The sequence below is a fragment of the Micropterus salmoides genome, unplaced genomic scaffold (assembly GCF_014851395.1).
Source record: "Micropterus salmoides isolate LMB-PRFRI ecotype aquatic unplaced genomic scaffold, ASM1485139v1 Ms_hic_scaffold_4, whole genome shotgun sequence".
NCBI lineage: Eukaryota > Metazoa > Chordata > Actinopteri > Centrarchiformes > Centrarchidae > Micropterus > Micropterus salmoides.
Genome location: NW_024043372.1, coordinates 25,270,791 through 25,292,836, shown reverse-complemented (window position 1 = coordinate 25,292,836; position 22,046 = coordinate 25,270,791). Strand labels below are relative to the sequence as shown.

The following is a 22,046-nucleotide window of genomic DNA, read 5'->3' as shown; positions in this document are numbered from 1 at the left end:
TCTCTCCAATCAAATGAAGACAATAAAATAAGAAAAGGGGGGCCACATCTTATCTTTCTGAAAATGTCTCATCAGATGACTCATTTACTCTAATTAGGAGAAACTGCTGTGACATTTAATCATTAATTGCCCACTAAATACAGGTGTATTCACTTGTTCGCTTTCACCTGAAAATAATTTGGTCTCTGTCTCTCTCCATCAGGCTACACCTTTTGAGCATGACGAGTTAAATTCACACCGCTCCCACATTGATAATGAATTTGAATATTTACATTACGACAGAAAGCAGGAGTAGTAGCAGTTTTGAAGCAGCAATATACTGTGTGTGTATTTAAGACTTAATAGCGTCAGCACACACAGACTCTGATGTACTGACCTCAGACCAGCCTTCACAACCGAAGCCAGGTGCACTGTGCGCGCACTGTATGTGGGTAAATATTAGCAGCCAGTGCTTTATGAAAGTCACACTCCTGCTGTAGCTTCATTCATTACCCTGCTCTGAACAGAGTCATGTAGAGGTGTGGTTGCGGTAGGATAACAGAGACCTAGCAGACCTGGGACCAGCTGACCACCTGCCTCTTTACAGAATGTGCATTGATGCATAAAATAATAAATAAATATAACAGTGTCTCTCTCACAACCCTGCTGTTCCTCTTAAAAGAATCTACTCCATCTACTCTGTTTCCATGCAGATCTTCCAGCTGTGTCAGGAAGTGATACAGCTCTTTCTCTGTGTACAGATGTCATACTCTCACTTCCTCTCACTTGTCAGCCACTCAATTACAGTTTTCTATGAATGTGCGTTGTGTACTAGAGGCGGTAATTTCTTCGTCAGTCCTGTGGGTCACAGGAAGTCACAAGGATTTTTTTTTAAACTCTGTCATGCGATTGGGATCTCCCATTACACCCTCTATTGTGTACTTGTATAGATAGATACTAGATACTCACCTGCAAACAACCCATCTGTCATGAGAGCTAGGATGTGACTGCTATGACCGATTGATCTGAGAGCTCGCCAGGAACTCCAATAGTTTTTATTATTTTCCTCCTGTCTCAGTCCCACAGAGCGGACCGGCCAGGACATCTTTAATCAGATCTTATTGACACACAACATACAGAGACACCTCTTGGTTTAACCCTTTTTGTCGGGTTAAGAGGCTTTTCTGATTCTCCCAAGCTTAACCTGTCACCCCTCTATAATCTCTGTCCACCAGAATTTTCCTGCCATGTCACCCTTTTTTCCCCCCGGCTTTTATTATATCAACCCTGGACTTTTCCTTGGCCCATGAGCGGCAGGTGGAGGATGGGTGCTCCATCGGTTTACCCCCATCCCACCTCCCACTGCCCTGCCCCGGGCTCGGGAGCTTTAGTGTTGGCTAAAGGAAGTGGTATTGTGTGCCCATCTGCCCCCCTCTCATCTCCCTCCTCCACAAGCTTCACGGTTTAGCCTCAAAGAGCCAACAGCAGATGGGGTGCTGTGCCGTCACAGAAGCACCGGCTTCACCAGAGGGGGGTTTCTCACATGCGTATACGATTGCGCGTGTGTTAAGAAGACAGTGTGAAGTCTTTGTTTGTTTGTTTCCATTACATATAAACACTCTCTACGTTTTACTTCTTCCTTGACAGTTGGACATCAAAGCAGTGACTTTTTCTCAGGTTGACAACCTCAAAACATAAACTGCCCTATGCGTAATTGAGCAAATCCAAAATGACTGTGTTACTTATCACAAGGCTAGTAGTTAGCAGCAATTAAGAAGCAACCCAATGAGCTGTAAGATATTAGAACAGTATTTCTGCTCATGATCTGCCATTGCTATCCATCCTCCCACACCTGCTGATGTTTTAGAGCATTTATCTGGTTACCTACCCCCACATGGACCTGATGTGGTTCTGTTGCCTTTGTTGGGAATCCAGATGCAGTCCATGGCTGGAGGAGATAACAGAACTTTGAACAAAGAAACGATTTGAAACTGTAAAATGTTTTGATGCATCAGAGTTTTGTAAATCTTTTGAATAAAGAATGTCAGACTGTTTCATACTGCTCGACGATAAAACAACAGAAATCATATTAATGTTATACAGTGCTTTAAATTTGTAGTGAGATTGGCAAGGGAAGTTATCTTTTTCTACATTGTTGTGGACCCGCTGGAAGCCACACTCAACACCTTACTGGTGAGAGAGAGAGGTCACCAAGCTATTTGTGATGTAGTAAAAAAAATATTGTCTGTCAATCAAATGATGATCACGTTTTTAAAGTTTTGTGGCTCAGTTCCATTTTCAAAATCATTTGAAATGACATATTTCATGTTACATTTAAATGTGCACAACATTTTGGTACTTGGAGTTATGTCAGTACATTGTAGAGAGTGAATGTCTGGCCGTATCACAGTGCATCATTTCCATTTTATGCCTACAGTGTGTGTTTTTTTTGTTTTTTTTTTACTGTGCTGTGACGCAGAAAGTAAGACCCACCCTTGTTTGTTCTGTCCCAAAGGGTGGTTGAACTGTGTTCACTGTTGAGATAACGCAGAGAGTAATACATGCCTACACCATACCAACTCTTCCTGGTTACAGATACTTTTTATTGATCAGTCACTCACCCCTCAAACCCTTGCTTCTCACTTGAGCAATTCCTCTATTTTGTTACATGCTAGCACATAAGTACAAACCTTATTCATTGCACAAATATGAAGTTAAACTGTGGCTGTGTTCGAAATGGGCTAAACTGCTGTCTCAGAAGGTGTCAGGACGGCGAGGCCTCGAGTGCTGCTCGAAACGGCTCGAACGATCTCTTCCTGTCAATGACAGTCTTTAGGACTTCGCTGCCCCAGTAACGGCCAGTTTTGAAGGCAGCATCGATGGTGACTTGATGCTGTCTATTACCCATAAAGTAGTGCGGGTATGGCCGCCGGAGCTTTCGAAAACGGGTCAAGATGGCGGACAAGCCGAATTTTTACAAAAAATATGGTTTTTAAAAGTTTTTAGTAGTTTTCTCGCTTCAGTTTTTGAAAATCTAGGGAGAACTAAACGCTGAACTATAATATTAGCCCGTTACTGTAACCAACCAAGTTTGTTCAGTATGATTTCTGAGGCGTCTGTTAGCTGTTTGGCTTTTCGATAGCTAGTTAGCTGATGCTAAGGCTAGTGTCTCTTCTGACAGCCAGAAGAGACGCAAGACGGCGTGCTGACGTCACACGTTGCTGTAAGTGCTGCCCTTGAAGGCTGTTCGAAACTAATGTAAACAGAGCTGCCTTCACGTAAAAGTGATGCCTTCTGAGGCAGCTGTCTATTACGGTATCGAGGCAGCGAGGCAAATGCCTTCCGTTTCGAACACAGCCTGTGTGTTATCTCTTGTCTGTGATGTCTTGCCTTTCCTGTTTGTCCACCTGTCTTGTCTTATCTATCGCTTTTGAATTAAAACAGCGTGACATTAAAAGAAAGGTAGAGTGCTATGAGATCTTGAAAAGGAATAATTGTAATGAAATTTTGGAATTGGGTCAGTACAACAGTAAAAACCCCACTCCATCTAATATTAATGTAGTGATGGCAGAATCTTATATAGTCTGAATAAAGTTTATAATTTAGAATTGTACTGTTGATGCTGCTGGTTTCACTGACGGCATAACAAGGTCTGCCGCAATATCTGAAGCTATGAGAAAACTAGATGCCATTAAGGCATGTGCATCTCATGCAGATCATGTTACTGCTGAAGATGTAAAATCTACTGGTCAAAAACATGTTTTGCTTTTTTGCCTTGTTTTACTGGCTTTTTAGTTCATAACCACTGCTTAAAATGTTTTTCAGGACCTTGGTGTTGTCATGTATATTTCAGTTTAATTTAAATAAAAAGAAACAGAACAACCTTATTCGCTTATTTAGGCTGTATTGAAACAGGTGCATGAACACACACAAGAACAGAGAACTTTCTGGTTTTAGCTGAGGTGGGTTTGAGTTCAGGCAACTCGGGTTGAAGTGTGTCCTGGTTAGCTGGGTGGAGTGCTTTCAGTGGACTGAGTAAAAGAACATAATCTGACAATGAATGGTTAGAGCCGCATGAAGGAGAAGCTAGAACAATCCGTGCATTTACATGCACGATCAGGTTACTGTCACTGGATTTCTTAAATGTCATGTTGTAAAAAAAAAACATGGTTTCTGTAAGGGAATTAGGAAAATCTGATATCCCCAGTTAGATTACTCAAAGAGAAAGCAGATTTCTCTGCCATCTACAGTCCCCTCCAAAAGTATTGAAACGGTAAGGCAAATTCCTTTGTTTTTGTTGTTCACTGAAGACATTTGGGTTTAAGAACAAAAGATGAGTATGAGACAAGAGTTCAGAATTTCAGATTTTATTTCCTGGTATTCACATCTAGATGTGTTAAACAACTCAGGACATACCCTTTCTTTGAACCCACCCATTTTTTAAGTGAGCAAAACTATTGGAACATGTGACTGACAGATGTTTCTTGTTGCCCAGGTGTTGCCTTTTAGGTTGATTGTCCAAACATTAAGTAGCTCTGCATGACTAGTCTAAGTTTTCATCCTTGGTTCAAACCTATAAAGACTGCATTTCCTGTTAAAGAGGATAAACCAACATGAAGACCAGAGAGCTGTCTATGGGAGGAAAGCAAGCCAATGTCAAGCTGAGAAAAGAAGGAAAATTGACCAAAGCCATTGGACAAACATTGTGCGTAGCAAGTACAACAATTTGGAATGTCCTGAAAAAGAGAGAAACTACTGGTGTACTGAGCAACAGATATCGAACAGGTCGGCCAAGGAAAACAACAGTAGTTGATGACAGAAATATTGTGAAAGCTGTGAAGAAAACACCCAGAACATCTGTAAGTGACATCAGCGGCGACCTCCACAGTGCAGAGGTGAAGGTATCACAATCCACTGTTCAAAGAAGACTCAGAGAGCAGAAATATAGAGGCCACAACACAAGATGCAAACCACTCATCAGCAGGAAGAATCGGATTGAAATTTGCAAAGAAGTACAGAGATGAGCCGCAAAAGTTCTGTAACACAATCTTATGGACTGATGAGACCAAGATTAATCTCTACCAAAGTGATGGAAAGGTCAAAGTGTGGAGAAAGAAAGGAACTGCTTATGATCCGAAGCATACAAGCTCATCTGTGAAGCACGGTGGAGGTAATGTCATGACTTTGGCGTGCATGGCTGCTTCTGCAACAGGCTCATTAATATTTATTGATGATGTAACTGATGATGGTAGCAGCAGAATGAATTCAGAAGTGTACAGAAACATTTTGTCTGCCAATTTACGGAGAAATGCATTGAAACTAATCAGGAGGAAGTTTATCATGCAGCAGGACAATGACCCAAAGGACTTCATCAGGGGAAAAAGTGGAAGGTTTCAGACTGGCCAAGTCAATCATTTGACCTTAACCCAACAGAGCTGCATTTCACCTCCTTAAGAGGAGACTGAAGGGAGAAACACCCCGAAACAAACAAGAACTGAAAGAACAGCAACAGTTTGGTGATGTTGATGTGTCGCAGGCTTGAGGCAGTTATTGTAAGCAAGGGTTATGCCACCAAATATTAAATGTTATTTACTTTAAGATTATTTGTTCCAATACTTTTGCTCACCTAAGAATGCTGGGGTCTAATACAAACAGTGATATGTCCTGAGTTGTTGAACACATCTAGATGTGAATACCAGGAAATAAAAGCTGAAATTCTGAACTCTCATCTCATACTCATCTTTTGATCTTAAACCTAAATGTCTTCAGTGAACAACAAAAACACAGGAATTTGCCTTACCGTTTCAATACTTTTGGAGGAGACTGTATATGCAGGTTGTGATTGGACTTTTCCGCTTCTGACAGAAGAAAGTATCTCTGACAGTAGAGGGACAGGATGAAAGAAGGGATCATTATATCAACAGCAATACATCTTTGCATGCAAAATTATTTCAGACAGGCATTCAACAATGTGCTGCTTCGTGAGGTCTGTGAATTGGAAATTGCTCCACTGCAGCACAAGTACTGTCCACAAATACGCGAGGCAGCATGAACATGTGACGCGAAAGTATCCCGGAGCACTCCTTTCTTTCTCCACACTAGCACGGTACATTATCAGCACGAGGATTTGTTGGCTGTTAAAATGTATTTTCTAAGTATTTCATCATTGCCGTCATTAAAAGTACTTTCATGTGTGTCATCTAACATTCGGCCGTTTCATATTTTCTGTTAATTAACGGCCACGTATGGGCGAGAAAACAGCTGAATCTAACATTAGACGATCTATGACTGTACACATCAGTGACGTGGAAATTGGATTCATTTTAAGATATGCTACTATTGTCATTATTCTAATGTGCTTGATCAGGATTACTGTATAAAATATTGATTTATTAACTAGACATGTTTTTGATATTTATTTTAGACAAATTGGTATGTTAATTGGCATGTAAAAGGCATTTTTTTTTTCCTTTTTAGAATACACAAAATTAGTCGTTAGATTAATTGAGTTGAAAAATAATCGTTATGTACAACCCTACTTGATATTCCACACCTGTGAGGTGGATGGATTATCTCTGCAAAGGAGAAATGCTCACTAATACAGATTTTGACAGATTTGTGAACAATATTTGAGAGAAGTAGGCCTTTTGTGTACATAGAGAAAGTTTTAGATCTTTGAGTTCAGTGTAAGTAATGCTTCCAAAAATATGGTCTGAGGTAGGCGAAAAATCTACTACTGACCTGCAACTTCACAGTAATCAGGTTACTGCTGTGTATCTAAATACATTGTCTGATTTCCTGTGTAACCCGCTTTTCCGTTTAACCTGGTTTCCCCATGTGCATGTAAATGCACCGACAGTCTCGTATGCCAGGCCAGACAGCAGGCTGGAGACTCTGGCTCTCCCAACTCTCATTGCCTGCTGGAACGAAGCCCACTGTTGTGTTTTGAACGTGGGCCGGGTTGGAATGTAATACACCACGAAACGAATAGACGAGGGTTCATTGTCAAAGCTGGCTTGTCAAACAGGCTGAATTCTTTCCACTGACTGACTAGGATATTTTAAGGTTTTACGTGTGGGTTTCTGTTGTATATCATACACTTAAATCTATAAACAAACACCAGTCACTGTTTCACAACTTTTGAGCAGCTGTACTGAAAAGTAAAAATCTATTAGTCACCGTTTCTTTATGTCAGGTATCAAAATTGCTGAAGTATTGGTAGTTGTCTTCTTTAAGAAAGGGAATCTAAAGTGTGGCCTTTGCCAAGCAAATGACACCAACAATTAAGGAAGAAAGTTCTCACAAAAACAGTGGGGAAATCACCTGCACAATTTACAGGCAGTATAGTACATATAGGAGGAATCTGACTCTGGATTGTACAATGCTCACGATGTGCTTACTTACACAATAATACAATAACACAATAATACAGTCCCAGCTGACATCGGGCGCATGTCAGCTGGGATTGGCTCTAGCCCCCCCGCGACCCTGTATGCAGGATAAGCGGTTGATAATGGATGGATGGAATAATACAGTAATAAAATAAAACAGGCTACAGTATAGAAAACACACACACACACTCACTCACTCACACTCACACTCACACACTCACTCACTCTGTAAACAAAACAGACAGTATTTTAATTTAGAAACAAAACTTTCTCCTGTTTGGTGGACATGTTTATCTTATATTTACTCTTTGAGACTGGCTGGAGCTCATAGTGCAGAAGGTCAGGCTTGTATTTGACTGACCAACTCATTTTGCTACTGTAAAGGAGTCGTCTAGTTCCCTGTGACAGTCTCCATGACCCATGACATATGCTGGCAAGGTCATAATACATTCAATATCCTGTCCAGAGTACCTTCCTCGGCTTACTGAACAGGAGTTCCCAATTTTATAAACTCATACTTAGTAACTTACATGAGCATTACAGGGTATCCAAGTTCAGTTTTTTGAAAATAAAGTTGCATTGGCTGTTATATTTCCATAAATGATTGTTGATTTTTGTTCCATAGATGATGTTTAATAACAAGCAGTGCAATACTGAATTTAATTACACCTGGCCATAAGGCCTGAGTCCCTGAGAGTCATTGAGCAGTGAAGTGTTTCAGAAACATTTCTCTGCACCTGACCCTCTAGTTTGACTTCCAAGGGTGGCGAGTAAGAGGAACATTTTGCCCTCAGATATTAATAATGTCACAGCAATGAATAGATAAATATATTATGAAAACAAACTCATTGAAATGGCAGGAGCTTTTGCTCAGTGGTGCATTGACCTAGTGACACATGAAGAGGGTGCTACACCCACACAAGACTGCATTGCATCTACAACATCTTTTCAACTTTCTGCCAGCTGATGGCAGCACTGCACTTCTGTCTTTTATGTTTACTGTTGATGTGAATTAGTAGTGGCATCCAGTCGGTCTGTAATTGGTTTCCTGTTATTTCCTGTCCCACCCCTTTCCTACAAAAATACCCCTGTCCCATCCCAATCCCCTTACAGAGTGAAAAACCTAAATAAATTCCTGTCCCAATCTTGGAGGAATGACTCCTGTCACATCCCGCTTCTGATTTTAAAAGTCAGTAAATAGTATTTATTCATATTAGAACTGCACATTTATATATAAAAATAGATCTATAAGTTAAATTGACTCTCATCCTGCAGGAATCCCATAGGAATCCCGTGACCCATAGGAATCTTGAAAAAATGTCAGCCTCTAAGCCTCACCCTCTTTCCTTCTCTCCAGATGCTGCAGGATTGTGCCAAGGCCCGTAGGGAGGTGGAGCTCCACTGGAGGGCGTCACCTTGTTCCAACATTGTGGGCATCGTTGATGTCTATGAGAACCTCTACCAGAACAGGAAGTGTCTTCTTATTGTCATGGAATGGTGAGTGCGCACGCACGCACGCATGCACAAAATACCCATCCTTGTGTAGTAGTGAATACGATGAGCATAAATGAAAGCAGCTCATTATCCTCCTGTCAAACTTTACCGCCAAGTTGTTGGTTTTTGAGTGCCAATAGACTTGTAATGCTCTGTCTGACCAGGGGCAGATCTAGGATTTTTGTATATCAAGAGCCACAAAGGAGCTATACTTTACACAGCTGGGCCCAGTATTATCACTTTTTTATATTGTACTTTTCAGTATAATATACACACAGATAATATCACAACACTCTGAATTTGAGAAACTTTATGCACCTTCCACAGTTCAGCCAAAAAAGTGCTCTGAAGGAAACTGGTACATGTCGGGGACCTATCAGATTTCATCCTATCCCTGGATTCCCCGCTGCCAATGACAGTGTGGAAGTTCAGTCTCTAAACACTACTGGGAAATTCATTATGACACAGCCAGCATCACTTGCTAGTGTATGATTTCAAATCTGCACACTTACACTACAGGATTTCTTGCATTGTAATTAGGTGAAGTTAGGGATGTGCAATTGATCAAGTTTTAATCAATTAATCAAGTTTGGCTTACAACGATTATTAAAGCAAGTTATTTGAGATAAAATCATTATGCTGCATGCCGTTTTGCAATGACACTTGTTTTGTTGTGTGTTATAAATCCAGCTTTCCTTTAAGGAGCCCCACACCAATCGGCTTTTCCCTTATTCATAACTTTACAGATTACATATTATTTATACTTATACTAAACCAGGGGTATTAAGTGATGCTGTGGCACCCACCTGGATGATGCAGGTTGGGAATTTTGCAAGTACCCTCTACTCTTTATGACAAGTGCCATAGGTTCTTTAATGAGCACACTGAGTCAGGACCTCGATTTAACTACTCTTCCAGAGGACGGCATCTCCTACAGCACTGTGTCCCCATCACTGGACAGAGGCATTGGGATTTTATTATTAGGACCAGGTGGAAGACTGCCCCCTACTGGCCCTCATACACCTCTTCCAGCAGCAAGTTAGATTTCTCAGGAGGTCTCCCAACCAGGTACTAGGCAAGCCCAGACCCACTTAGCTTCAGTCACTCAGCAGAAACGGGCTACATGTTGGTACAGCTGCGAACAGCAGTAGTTCACTTGTCACCTGCCCTGCTCTCTCTGTGTGTGTACACACACACACGGAGCCCCCATGGCGGCCCATCCACCCCCCAAAGCAGTCAATTTGAGGAAACTCTGTCATGCTGTCATCCTCTTGCGCTCTAAGCGCTAAGATGCTGTTTAAAGTTAATAATATTCAGTTACTATTTTGTATTTCATTGGCTGTATGGGATTTTGGGGTAATGCATAGTTATTTAAAAAGAAATGTCAATTTTAAAAGTTCAATACCTGCGAGATGTTTCCTTAGTCAATCATAATTGTGTTAAATGATCGTGATCTCAGTTATGACCCAAAAAATTAGGATTTTTGCCAAAATCGAGCAGTTTAGGTGGAAGTACATCTATTTATACAAATCTAAACTGCATAAAACCGTAATGCTGCAATTTGAAACAGGAAACCTGTGCAGAGTGCACCAGTATAGCTAGCAAGATATCAGATACACTGCAGGCACACACTGGTCTTTAGCCGCCCATTCATGGTCGTTCTTTCCTGGATATATTTCTTGGCAAATCGTTGTGCAAAATGGGTATAAATCAAAATTCTTTCATACATTAGTGTTACTGTACTAGTTTTCAAGTGAGATGCTGTTGCAGTAATGGCAGCTCGTCTATTTCCATTATATCATATATATATATATAATCATTTTTATCTTTTGTGGTAGATTAGCAGTGTGTTTTCTTACCAGATTTACTTGAGTGAGTCAAGCTGTGTCCTCACAGTAAGCTGCTAACTAGTTTGTTAAATACATTGCTGGAAAGTTGATAAACAAGGACCCATCCTCATCCTCCCCATCACCCTCGTTTTGATCCACTTCTGTAAATCTCCTGCAAAAGTACTGCATTACACTGATAATACACACCCCGCACTTCTGTTTCCGTTTCAAATTAAAACCCCTCTAGTGATACAGGGAACAGAAACCCTTAATTTCTTAACAAGGCTTTTATTGTGAAACATTTCCAGATTTTTTTGTGGAAAACCCACTGATTTGCAACATTCTAATTCATGGGCTCTGATTATGTGTCATTCGGGAGCTGTTGAGTCGCGTGTGACACCTAGTAAAATCAGTATCACGGTCTGGTCTTTGGCTTAATATCAAACTGGTTTTAAGTTCACATTGGCTCAACCCTACATTCAACCAGCCTTAGTCTATATGATTTATATGAACCATTGTATTTTTAAAAAAGTGCAAAGCATTAGATCAACAGACATTACATTTATTTAAATATTAAACTGAGAACAGCTTTTGCTTGTTTTGTTCAATCAGTTCAATATTCTGTATATTGAATTATTTTCATGTAGTATTGCAGTTCCCAAAGGAGGAAGCTTTGATTACTCTGAGCAAAGGTGAAGTGAAGCACATCTTGCCTTCTCAGTAGTTCTAGCACATTATAGCCACATTAATTATTGTAAATCTGTTGTGTATGACCTTAGCAGAAAATGACCCATTTCTTCTAAATGAGCTTAGTATTTTTCCTTCACCTTTGTATTTCCATCTTGCAGCACTTTAAACCACCAAACCCCCATAACTTGTCACACGTGCACTCATTAGGTTTGTGGTTACCATTGTAGTGCGGATGTAGTGGACCTGTCTTCCCACACACTCACATGCAAAAGTTCTGCAGGTGATGAGTAATTTCCTTCAGAAAACAAGCTCAGCATAAGATGCCAATAAAGAAAAGTACTTGAAACTAAAATGTTGCCTAGAATATCACACTAGGAGACGCAGCAACTTAGAGATCTAGCTCTTTCATCTGCCTTCCTTCCTTTTATTCTGCTGTTGAAGTATTCTCCCATGTTTTGTAAAGGGGTCACCACAGCCGCTGCTCTGCCCTCTGACCAGTCCTCTGCTAATATGCTGCTTGATCAGGGAATTGATTTGTACTTTCTCAGTGACTTTCTTATGGCTACAGGCATATCAGAACCACAGCTGAAACATGTCTTTAATTGTGGTCAACCCTGTGTCCAGTAACACCCCATTTTAGGTGTAAGCTCCATTAGCAAGAGGATGCGTTAGACTTTCTCTTTGTTCGTCATTTAGACAGACGTAAAACAGACAGACGTAAAAATTCTACCATAATCTATTATTACCCATCATTTTAATTAATATATTTTAATTCTAATGAGACATATAGCTTATTTAATAGTGTTTAACTTTCAAGTCTTATCACAATAACATTTAATATACAGAATTCGCAGATGATGCATTTATAAGGGCACGGAGAGAACAGATGAACAGGGACACTTTCTGCCCACATGAAGCAGATGAATGATTTTTACCTCCTTGCTGCCAGTTGCAATCCCAGTAACATTAGTTGCTGCTGGCTAAAAGACATTATCAGTATTATCAGATTGTTCTTCACCTTCCACCACATCAATCCCCTTTTTTACACCTCGTTTATCAACCACATCACACTAAGAGATATGATGCAGGCTATGTAACGATATAGCCTACCAATACGATGGCTAAGCCAGCAAAACAAAGTCCTGCATGTGAGAAAGACAATATAACTGCTAATCAATATGCACACTCGCCACCAAATGGACAGGGGGTCTACTGCAGGCGGTCTACATGTGGTTATGGACAGTGTTACATGTGAATTACTTAAAGTTATGGTAGATTGTGCTTTATCTTAAACAGCCTTCAGATTTTTCTCTCATTGTTAATGGGCAATAACAGAGAATATTCAGTTGCAGATAAAGATAAGGCTGCATTAATATAATTAGTTTTATACTATTTGTACTAATAGCTGCGTAGGATTGTTCCCACCATTCAAGTAACTCACTAACATTGTAAAGTCCAAAAGTCAAAATTTGTTGGTCCCAGTTCACTGGGAGGCTGCTGAGCCCTGCTCTATTGACCGCTGGCCCGGCTCTGGTTCTGGTGCCCATTCCGGACTCAGCTAATAGGACTGCTAAGTTAGCTGCATTGCTTTCCTTCACCTGGTCTCTGCAGTGAGTGCTGAGTGCCACCTGTTGGTTGTTTGTTTTCCACCTTCAGACTAATAGTTAATACACTTCACAAGGCCTCACCCGGTCAAAATGTCAGTGAGGGGAGACAAAACTGAAATGGGAAAACAAATGAAAGGAGGCTGTGCTTACTATTAACACAACACTTTTTGGTTTAAACATTGTGGGGAAATTCCTTTTAATTCCAGATGCAGCATATCTGACTAATGACCTGGTCCTAAAGCGAAAGACAAACCTAGTTATTACACATCAGTTAACACGTGAAAGGCAGTTATGGCAATGACTCTGTAACACATTGAAGGATCTACAAGCCACCAGGTGCAGACTACGTGCGGGAAGTGACAGTTAATATTGCGCTTTTTCAGATCATTAGAGTAAACGGAAACTTCAATGTGGAAAAGGTCTGTTTAATTAAATTAGATTACATTTTGGAAAAATCTGTTGTGCATGTTGTACCTCCCTACAGTCGAGGTGTCTCCACACTGTACACAAGATGGGGGAAAAAAAGTAGACTGAAAATGTGTGAAGGTGTAACAGTGTTTCTGCTCCGATGGTGTAAGATTTGGGTTCTTAGTGCTCCCATTCTCATCAAAATCCGTAAGTATCTATTGTGCTAAGAATTCACACTTCATCTCTAGACATTTTCAGAAACACAAAGATACGAGAGGGTGGGGTTGAGATTGAGTTCATCTCCACCTTTGACCACATTAGAAACACCGACCTACCACTGTGTGAAAAACGTTTGCAGAGTCGAGGGATTGCCTCACTGCTGGCGGTTCGTCAAGTTGCAGTTTTTATTTTATTGATTTTTTTTTTTTTTTTTTTTTTTTTTTTTTTTTTTTTGTCATGTTGCATTTTTAACCTCAAAATACGATGGATCGGATAAGTGTCCATTTCTCACTGTGAAAAATGTGAATGATTGATTTGAAAAGTTCGAAGTGTGCTGTGGTTTAACAGGGACGTCCCACAGCTTTAAGTCTGCTGGTCCTGCTCTCCTTTCAGCACATGTATACCTGAAGAATCGCTTGCCGCTCATGCACATTTAGTCATACACGTACACAAAATTGGCATTGATGATAGGACCTGAAACTCACAGTCATTCAGAGAAATAGATTAAATGAAACTTAAGATGAAGTACATCGAGTAAGATTTTCTCATTGTCTGTTGAATTCAGGTTAACAACCATTGCTGTTGTATTTGACAGCACTTGCTTACAACTTTTTCTGTAACTGATATGATTGGATGTTTCAAGCTAACTTAATTAAAAATCTGTGTTTACAAATGCTCCAGCCTTTAGGCAATCAGGTTATACTGAGTAATAATCTTAGTTTGATAGTAATGAGTCATGCTGTTGTCTGTGGTGTTCTATTAAATCAGACTAATAAAAAAATGTGTGCAACATAACATGGTTAAAAAATTAACAAGCAAGAAACCTGTCCAAGACAGCAGGCGTCATTTGCCTTAATTTCCAGCTCTGTACAGTAAAAAGTTTGTGATTGCGCAGTACAAATGTGCCTTCATAAACCACATATATTTTAAGTCATGTTTTGGAGAAAACTGAATACAAATTGTCTTTGGTCTTCTTTCCACAAAGTAACAAGGTAATCGGGAGGAAATCAGGCTGTACAGCTGTGGAAACCGCTTCCTCTTGTACATTTTCAGAATTGTGCTTTCCATGTTCTCTCATTTCCAAAACACATTGATGTCATCAACTTCCACTTACATGTACCCCCCCCACACACACACACTCTTACACACACAGTTACACGTAACTAACATATAGTGACACACATCTGATAATCTGTGCTGTTGGAAAAACTGAATCTCACTGTTCATCGTTTGTCATCAAAATACATATGCCTGATTAAAATAAAGTGGGGTATGCAGGTAACAGGTCAATTGTAATGGTGATAATCACACAAACATACTTTCTATGCTGTTCATAGCCATGAACAATTAATACAACTAGGGATGCCCTGATCTAATTTGCATTATTCTCTGCTTTAATCTGGTTACTGTCCTAAGACTGCAGTTTTTAAGGATTGTATCCATTCCCCATTAACTCTACCAGTAGTACAACTATTACTATTAGTGTTTTATCCAGTTGACTACTACTATTTATCTTTACACTTCTTAATATTGTAAAACTCTGTATTTGTTTTTATACTTAAAATCCTTCCAGTCTCCCCCCCCCCCCCCCCCCCCCCCCCCCAAAAAAAATACTTGTATCCTTATTTCTCAAGAGTCATGTAATTTAAATCAAATCACTTAACATAAACATATATCGATTTTCTAAAAGTTTTTTTTTTAAATTCAGTTGAATTGCCTGCCAACAGCCATCAAACCAAATGAAGAACTGAAATGCCTTCAATATATATATTTTATTTATTTATTTATTTTTTTTACTCTTTTCATTTGGTCAGTTGGTTGTGTGCTGGGATGGCTTATGGCATTATGTTGAAATCAAAAGTCAAATAGACAAAGATTCACAGTTTTTGGAAAATGGTATCAATTAGGGCTGCATCTAACTATTATATTATGATTATTCTAAAGATAAGTTTATTAGTCGATGACTATCGATTTATCCCAAATAAATATCAAATGTGTCTCATTAATAATTTCATCAATATTTTATTAAATCATCCTGAAACAGACACACACACAAAGCTCATTAGAATAACGATAATAGCAGATCTTAATGTCTTAATAATAACAGAACTTAAGTACTTTACTTAAAACTTTAGATGTTTCTGACATGGATTTATTCACTGGCGTAATATATCAGAGATGGATAATCACAGGCAAATGTATTTCTGCAACTGAAATGATTTACAGACTGTGATGTAAGTTTAAATAATTATTGCACTATTGCCTCAATCTGTCTGTTTTGTTATTTGTATGTGTATATATCCGTTCTCTACACTGTAGCCTGTGTTTGATTATTATTGTATAAGTAAGCACATTGTGAGCATTGTACAATCCAGAGTCAAATTCCTCATATGTGTACACATACCTGGCAATAAAGCTTATTCTGATAAAAATTTTACAATCCCTACCCGTAAGCCAGATATCAGGACTGACAAAGTTGGATCGGCCCATCCCTAAATAAAATAACAATTATTAAAACAACCTGCTTCCAAACAACTGGGAGTTTCATATTCAACATTCAGTTTCAAACACTGAATTTTATAAGCCAGATCCTGACGTTGTTTTTTTGTTTGTTTTATGCAGCATGGATGGTGGTGAGCTTTTTAGTCGAATCCAGGACAGGGGAGACCAAGCCTTTACAGAGAGAGGTAAAAAGTAATAATCACTGCATATCTCATTTTACTGCTGTATTTTATTACATGATTACATTTCACACTTATTCAAATGTACCACTGCGTCTACACAGACATATACACTATAAGATCCATAAGATCCAGGCCCCTATAGGTGACTTTTCCATTTGCTGCTCCTGGCATAGTGTTGAGATATATGGCCAGTTCATCTGTTAGTTAATGCACCACTCACGCCACATGTAATCTATGTTAAAAGAGCTTTTTGTTATCCTTATTTTTAGAGGCATCTGACATCATGAAGAGCATAGGAGAGGCCATCCAGTTCCTGCATGCAATCAACATTGCGCACAGAGACGTCAAGGTTTGTGTCCTAATATTTAAATTTCTATGCCCTTTTATTGAGAAATGAAAGCAATCTGAGAGGGGAGTTTAAAGGATGGCTTCCATAGCAGTAACTAACGTCATACTCTTCTTTTTCTACTGGCTGGCTTCCCGAATCCTCCCCGCAGCCAGAGAATTTACTGTATACTACGAAGAGGCCCACTGCCATGCTCAAACTCACAGACTTTGGCTTTGCCAAGGAGACCACTTCCCACAACTCTTTAGCTACTCCCTGCTACACACCCTACTATGTTGGTAAGGATCTGTTTCTGTGTGTATTCTCTCCATGTGTCGCTTATTAATAGCGTTATAGCATTATAACAGCTAATAATGTGATATAACAGATTCCTGTACCCTATCCTTTGTTTTTGTCTTTTACTACATCCTGTCTGTCTACAGCTCCAGAGGTTCTGGGCCCAGAGAAATATGACAAGTCATGTGACATGTGGTCATTGGGTGTCATTATGTATATCCTGTAAGTCTGTTTTTTTTTTTCTTCAATATCTCTGAACCCTTCATCACATATGATTTATTTTTTGGCTCCTCTAACTAATGTTGCCTTTTTAAACCTTCAACAGGTTGTGCGGGTACCCTCCTTTTTATTCTAACCATGGTCTAGCCATCTCTCCTGGGATGAAAAAGAGGATCAGGATGGGCCAGTATGAGTTTCCCAACCCTGAATGGTCTGATGTATCAGAGGAAGGTAAGGCAATATTCATGTTTATGGGCTCTGGAGGTATTGAGTTGAGAAGTGGCTGTTGAGACTTCTTCTTCCTGAAACTGATTGAGAACCAAATTATGTGGAGAAGTACTTCTGTTTAAAAATAAATATATCACTCTTCAAAAATAACGTGTGAACGTATAAGAGTCAGTTATTGGGTGTACAAACCGGCTGTATACTGGTCTTACATCAAAAAATGTTCATGCAAGTCAATAATAACGTATCACGACAATATTGTTTCACAAGCTCCTGTATGAACAAAAAAGTCTCCCTTAAACGTGAGAGACAAGCAGGCGTTTTGGTCTTTGTTTTTTCTGATGAAGAAATTGAAACTGATTCAGGTGTTTCGCCTCCTATTTGCTGCCATCAGCCACATATGCTGCAACTGAAAGTGATGTCTTATTTCCTGAGTAATAGAACGGTGTGTATGCGAGGAACGACAGAAGAGCCAGATGGGGTGTACTTACTGTAACACGCTCGTCAAGAACCAGTGCAGTTCTTTTTGTCTATGTGTGCTATTTACTTTGAGCCGATTGTTTTAGATTTCATGATCAACAGATGTGGCAAAATCTCAGTCCACCAAAGCATTAACTGTTTGGCAGCCTATGACTGAAGGTTTCAAAATTGCAGCTGTAATAGCAAGACCTTTTCCCCCTTTTAGTGGTGTAAATAATAACTGTGTTTGCAGCTAAACAACTGATTAGGACCCTCCTTAAGACTGAGCCGACGCAAAGGATGACCATCACAGAGTTCATGAATCACCCCTGGATCAATGTAAGCACAAACTCTTGGTCATGCGTTTTTTTTCCCAGCTTATTTTCTTACCATCCCTCAAGTGAAGTAACATTTGAACATGTGTCTGTGTGTCTTGCTAAAGCAATCGATGGAGGTTCCCCAGACCCCGCTTCACACCAGCCGGGTGCTAAAGGAAGAGAAGGACGCGTGGGAGGATGTCAAGGTTAGACGTCTGGTTCTCTTTGCATCAGTTTTGCTCGCAAAAGCCAGCTCTGCTCATATGATAGCAACATTAAATAGAAAAATTTAAGGAGGTCCCATTTACCACTTATCATGTTCTCAATTTTTGACTCCAGAAGAATCCAGCCAAGTATATCAGAAACATTGCTTGATTAGTTTATTAAATTACAATATATACCCTGTGCTGGTGGGTTACTTTATTTTACAGTCTGTCTGTTATTTGGTCTTAAAAGGACAAATCTGGTGTTGTCTTTGTCATCAAGAGAAATATCAGAGATATTATCCAACGAAGGTTGAGGTCAAGGGCAACTGGGCTTGGTTGAAGATACTAGAAGACTTTTCTGAAGAAGTCTCTTGGATGAGGGACGAAACGTGAGCTAGTATCTTCAACCAGTTGCCCTTGACCTCAACCTTCGTTGGATAACTATGACCTGGATGACTGAGAACCTTCACAGATATCAGAGATATTGCTCATGCCATAGAATTTCACATTTAAAAATAATGTGACTAGCTTCACATTGACAGACGTTATGATCTAGCACCTGCTTCACTAGCTTGACGAGCGATATTATGACATAAAGCAAGTGACCTAATATGCTTCTTGTTTTCATTTTTTAGGAGGAAATGACCAGTGCCTTGGCAACAATGAGGGTTGACTACGAGCAAATCAAGATCAAGACCATTGAGGACTCGTCCAATCCACTGCTGATTAAACGGAGGAAGAAGGCTAATAACGCCATGGCGGACGCACAGTCTGCTGCCCACTGAAAGATGAGAGTATGCATGCATATACAAACACAGGTTGTAAAAAGGAAGCAATAATTTGTCGACACGTGAGTCGCATTGCATGGATTTTCTCAGTGTTTTATTTTTCAAATTCTAATATTTTGTAGGAGTGTTTGTTTTTATTACTCTACCATTTTAACAAACCCCCTCTAGCAGAGAGGATGTTTAACTGTGTTTTTACACCAGTGAAGAGATTATGAATTATAGAAAAGGAGAGGAGGAGGGGAACCGGTGAGATTTACCTCCTCTCCTTTCCCGAATATCAGGTTGTGTATCCAGAGGGGCTCGAATGTTGGAGTAAGACATGAAGCCTTAGCATTAGCAGTAGTTCTCTTTCACCCAGCAGCCCTGTTCTAGCTCTAGCCCCAAACCTGTGAATGTTAAAACAAATGGCTAAATCCCAAAAATTAAAGCAAGGGAAGGTTTCTTGTACGTACATGCAAAGTAAGCAGATGTATTTTGAACTGACGAGTGGAATGTAAGGACTCTGTCACTGACTGTTGGAATTAGCTTGAAATAGTCGCTCATTTCTCTGTGTTGAACTGGGAACTCTTTGTCAGGTTCAGTTTGTCGTCGTGAATGTCGAACAGAGGCCTATGCACTCACACAAGGGTCGTGTGCCATTCTGACAGAGCACCTCACTCTTGGCTTCTCTCTCCTACCTTTTAATCAACGCTTGTTTTTCAGGCGCATAATTTTAGGACAGAGAAGGACGCCACATTAAAGAACAGAAACTGGCTCGACCTTTCTCCTGCATGTAGCTCACAGGAGAGTAGGAGCCAACCGATAACTGTATTTTTTCATGGATTTTATGAACATATTAGCGTAGGCCTTACAGAGTGTTGCTAAAGCAGCAGATTACTTTTAACCCCTACCGACCACTTGGTTCAGGCTTTTACCAATGTTATGCTTCAGAGTATATAACGTTGCCAGATTATATTTCAGGTTAATGCTATGCAGATGTGTTTGTCAGCTTGAAGTACTGCTAGGACCTTTTTGTTAGCAATTTCTGTTTGCAAAAGTGTCGGAGAGATGTCGAGCAACAATCTGGAGCATTTATGTGTGATTATATACGCGGTAGCACCCTTCAAGGGAATACATGGTTCAGACAGACGGGTAAAGCTCTTGAGGACTTTCTGACACGAGCACTCAGCGTTGGCGTCAGTTGCACCAGCTTAACTGTCAGGAGGCTCAGTGGGAATAGTCTGGTGCGTTGCCAGTTTTCTCCATCCCTTCTCCTCCACACTTCCTGTAAGGTAGGAAGTAGAAAGTATTTAAGTGCTGCTCCTCAGAATCTGACATACCACCAGCAAGCTGTCATCACATTCAGACTGGGTGTGATGGGTGGTTTCTCCTCATTGTTCTGTTAACGCAACAGGACGTGTCCATGTCACTTGGGATCATGGGAAATTACTGTGTTAATTTTGTCAGTTTGGTCCACTTCACTTTGTAAAATCACATCCATAGTACCTGTCACCTAGCACCTACAAATCCCTCACTGTAAAAATGTTCATCGAATGTTTGTGACAATGTTCCTCCTGTATTTTTTGTTCCTGTTCATCCCTCTCAATACCTTTTTTTTGTAGTGAAAGCACAGATGTGTCTGCCCCCCCCCCCGTCATTGAGTCTGTTCAGCTTCACCTGCCCTACTTTTGTCTGCTTCAGCTTTGGATTAAAAAAAAACATAAAACAAAAAAAGCCTACTCTCTGATCTCCTTTTCTGAATCTGAGTGTGTAAGAAAAATAGGCACCAGGCTGTACACCTCCTGGACATAAAGCTCTTCACTGAATTCTATTTAAAAAGGAAATAATTACAGGCCTTCACATGGTACTGTACAGCATGTTGATGGACAGTATTATTTAAATGCCAAGGTAATACAACGTTTTGTTAAAAATTTATGGAATTTGAGTCAAAGTGATATTCACTTTCACTTAATGTGAGTTAATATCGCTTCAATTTAAGCTTAGTCTCTAGATCTAAATAAAGAGACTAAACTAATTTTAAAATAATGTAAGGTTATCGGGTTGCTAATGCTTGCTAAAGATAGTCTACTTGTATATCTTGATTAAATCCCAATAGAAATGTTTAAAAAATGTAAGGATCTGCCTCTACTTTAGTATTTTTCTTCTGCATCACGTCCCCAGCCATGACTCAGGCTCGGGTCGTCTTGGGATTTGTGGCGGAGTGCACAGACTCAACTCGTGACAGACATACTTTCTAGCATGAGTGACTCCTGGAATATACGCTTTTGCATCGCAAAACATGTGGGGACACTGAGTCAACATGGACGTTTGCCAACACTGGGGTGTAGAGGGTTTCTTGCCAGTGCGCAAGATTATTTCTCTTCAGGTGTGAGGCGTCCGTAGGCACTCAGCTTCCAGCTTTGAGTGTGATGAAACCTACAGTCATCTCTCTCAGTCATGCGTCAGGTAAGTGAGAAAGGGGGTTAAGTGGGGCTTCAGGGGAGTCCCTCGTGATAGTAGCACTGTGGAGGTTCTACCCCCTTCCCCAGCCTACTTCAAACCTCAGGACGCCAACCCAGTATGCTTTTCACAGAGGGTCGGAGGGCCCCTAAAGCATTTTATTGTCAAGAGGAGGTGGGACACAAAATATGTGGTATGAAAGGTTAGTGGTTTATACTGTGTAACTTCTGAAGAAATTGCCAAGTCAGTTTAGCAGCATCAGAGGATTTCCTTCATCAAAGGGGAAAAATAAGACCTTCATTAAATCACCAACATAAAAAAACGCGATACGTTTGTTTCCAACCTAGAAAAACTAACTTGTCAGTGTAAACAGTGTGTCATTACTGTGTGCACCCCTCTTTATTTATTTATTTTAAAGGTGTGGGGAAATATGAGGGATGGAGACTTCTCAGCTGAGGTGGTGACACAGC

The 22,046-nt window shown here is 40.1% G+C and overlaps 1 protein-coding gene across 1 annotated transcript in view; it reads left to right on the top strand.

Annotated features, from left to right (window-relative positions):
- mapkapk2a (MAPK activated protein kinase 2a) overlaps window positions 1–20,842 on the top strand; it is a 32,445-nt gene extending 11,603 nt beyond the window's left edge. Inside the window, exons 2-10 of the mRNA XM_038696251.1 lie at window positions 8,728–8,867; window positions 16,240–16,304; window positions 16,571–16,650; window positions 16,799–16,925; window positions 17,070–17,145; window positions 17,249–17,373; window positions 18,080–18,165; window positions 18,269–18,349; window positions 18,985–20,842. Of these exons, the coding sequence (XP_038552179.1) occupies window positions 8,728–8,867; window positions 16,240–16,304; window positions 16,571–16,650; window positions 16,799–16,925; window positions 17,070–17,145; window positions 17,249–17,373; window positions 18,080–18,165; window positions 18,269–18,349; window positions 18,985–19,134 (930 nt within the window). The 3' untranslated portion in view covers window positions 19,135–20,842. The remainder of the gene's footprint in view (window positions 1–8,727; window positions 8,868–16,239; window positions 16,305–16,570; window positions 16,651–16,798; window positions 16,926–17,069; window positions 17,146–17,248; window positions 17,374–18,079; window positions 18,166–18,268; window positions 18,350–18,984) is intronic.
- Window positions 20,843–22,046: the final 1,204 nt, after the last annotated feature.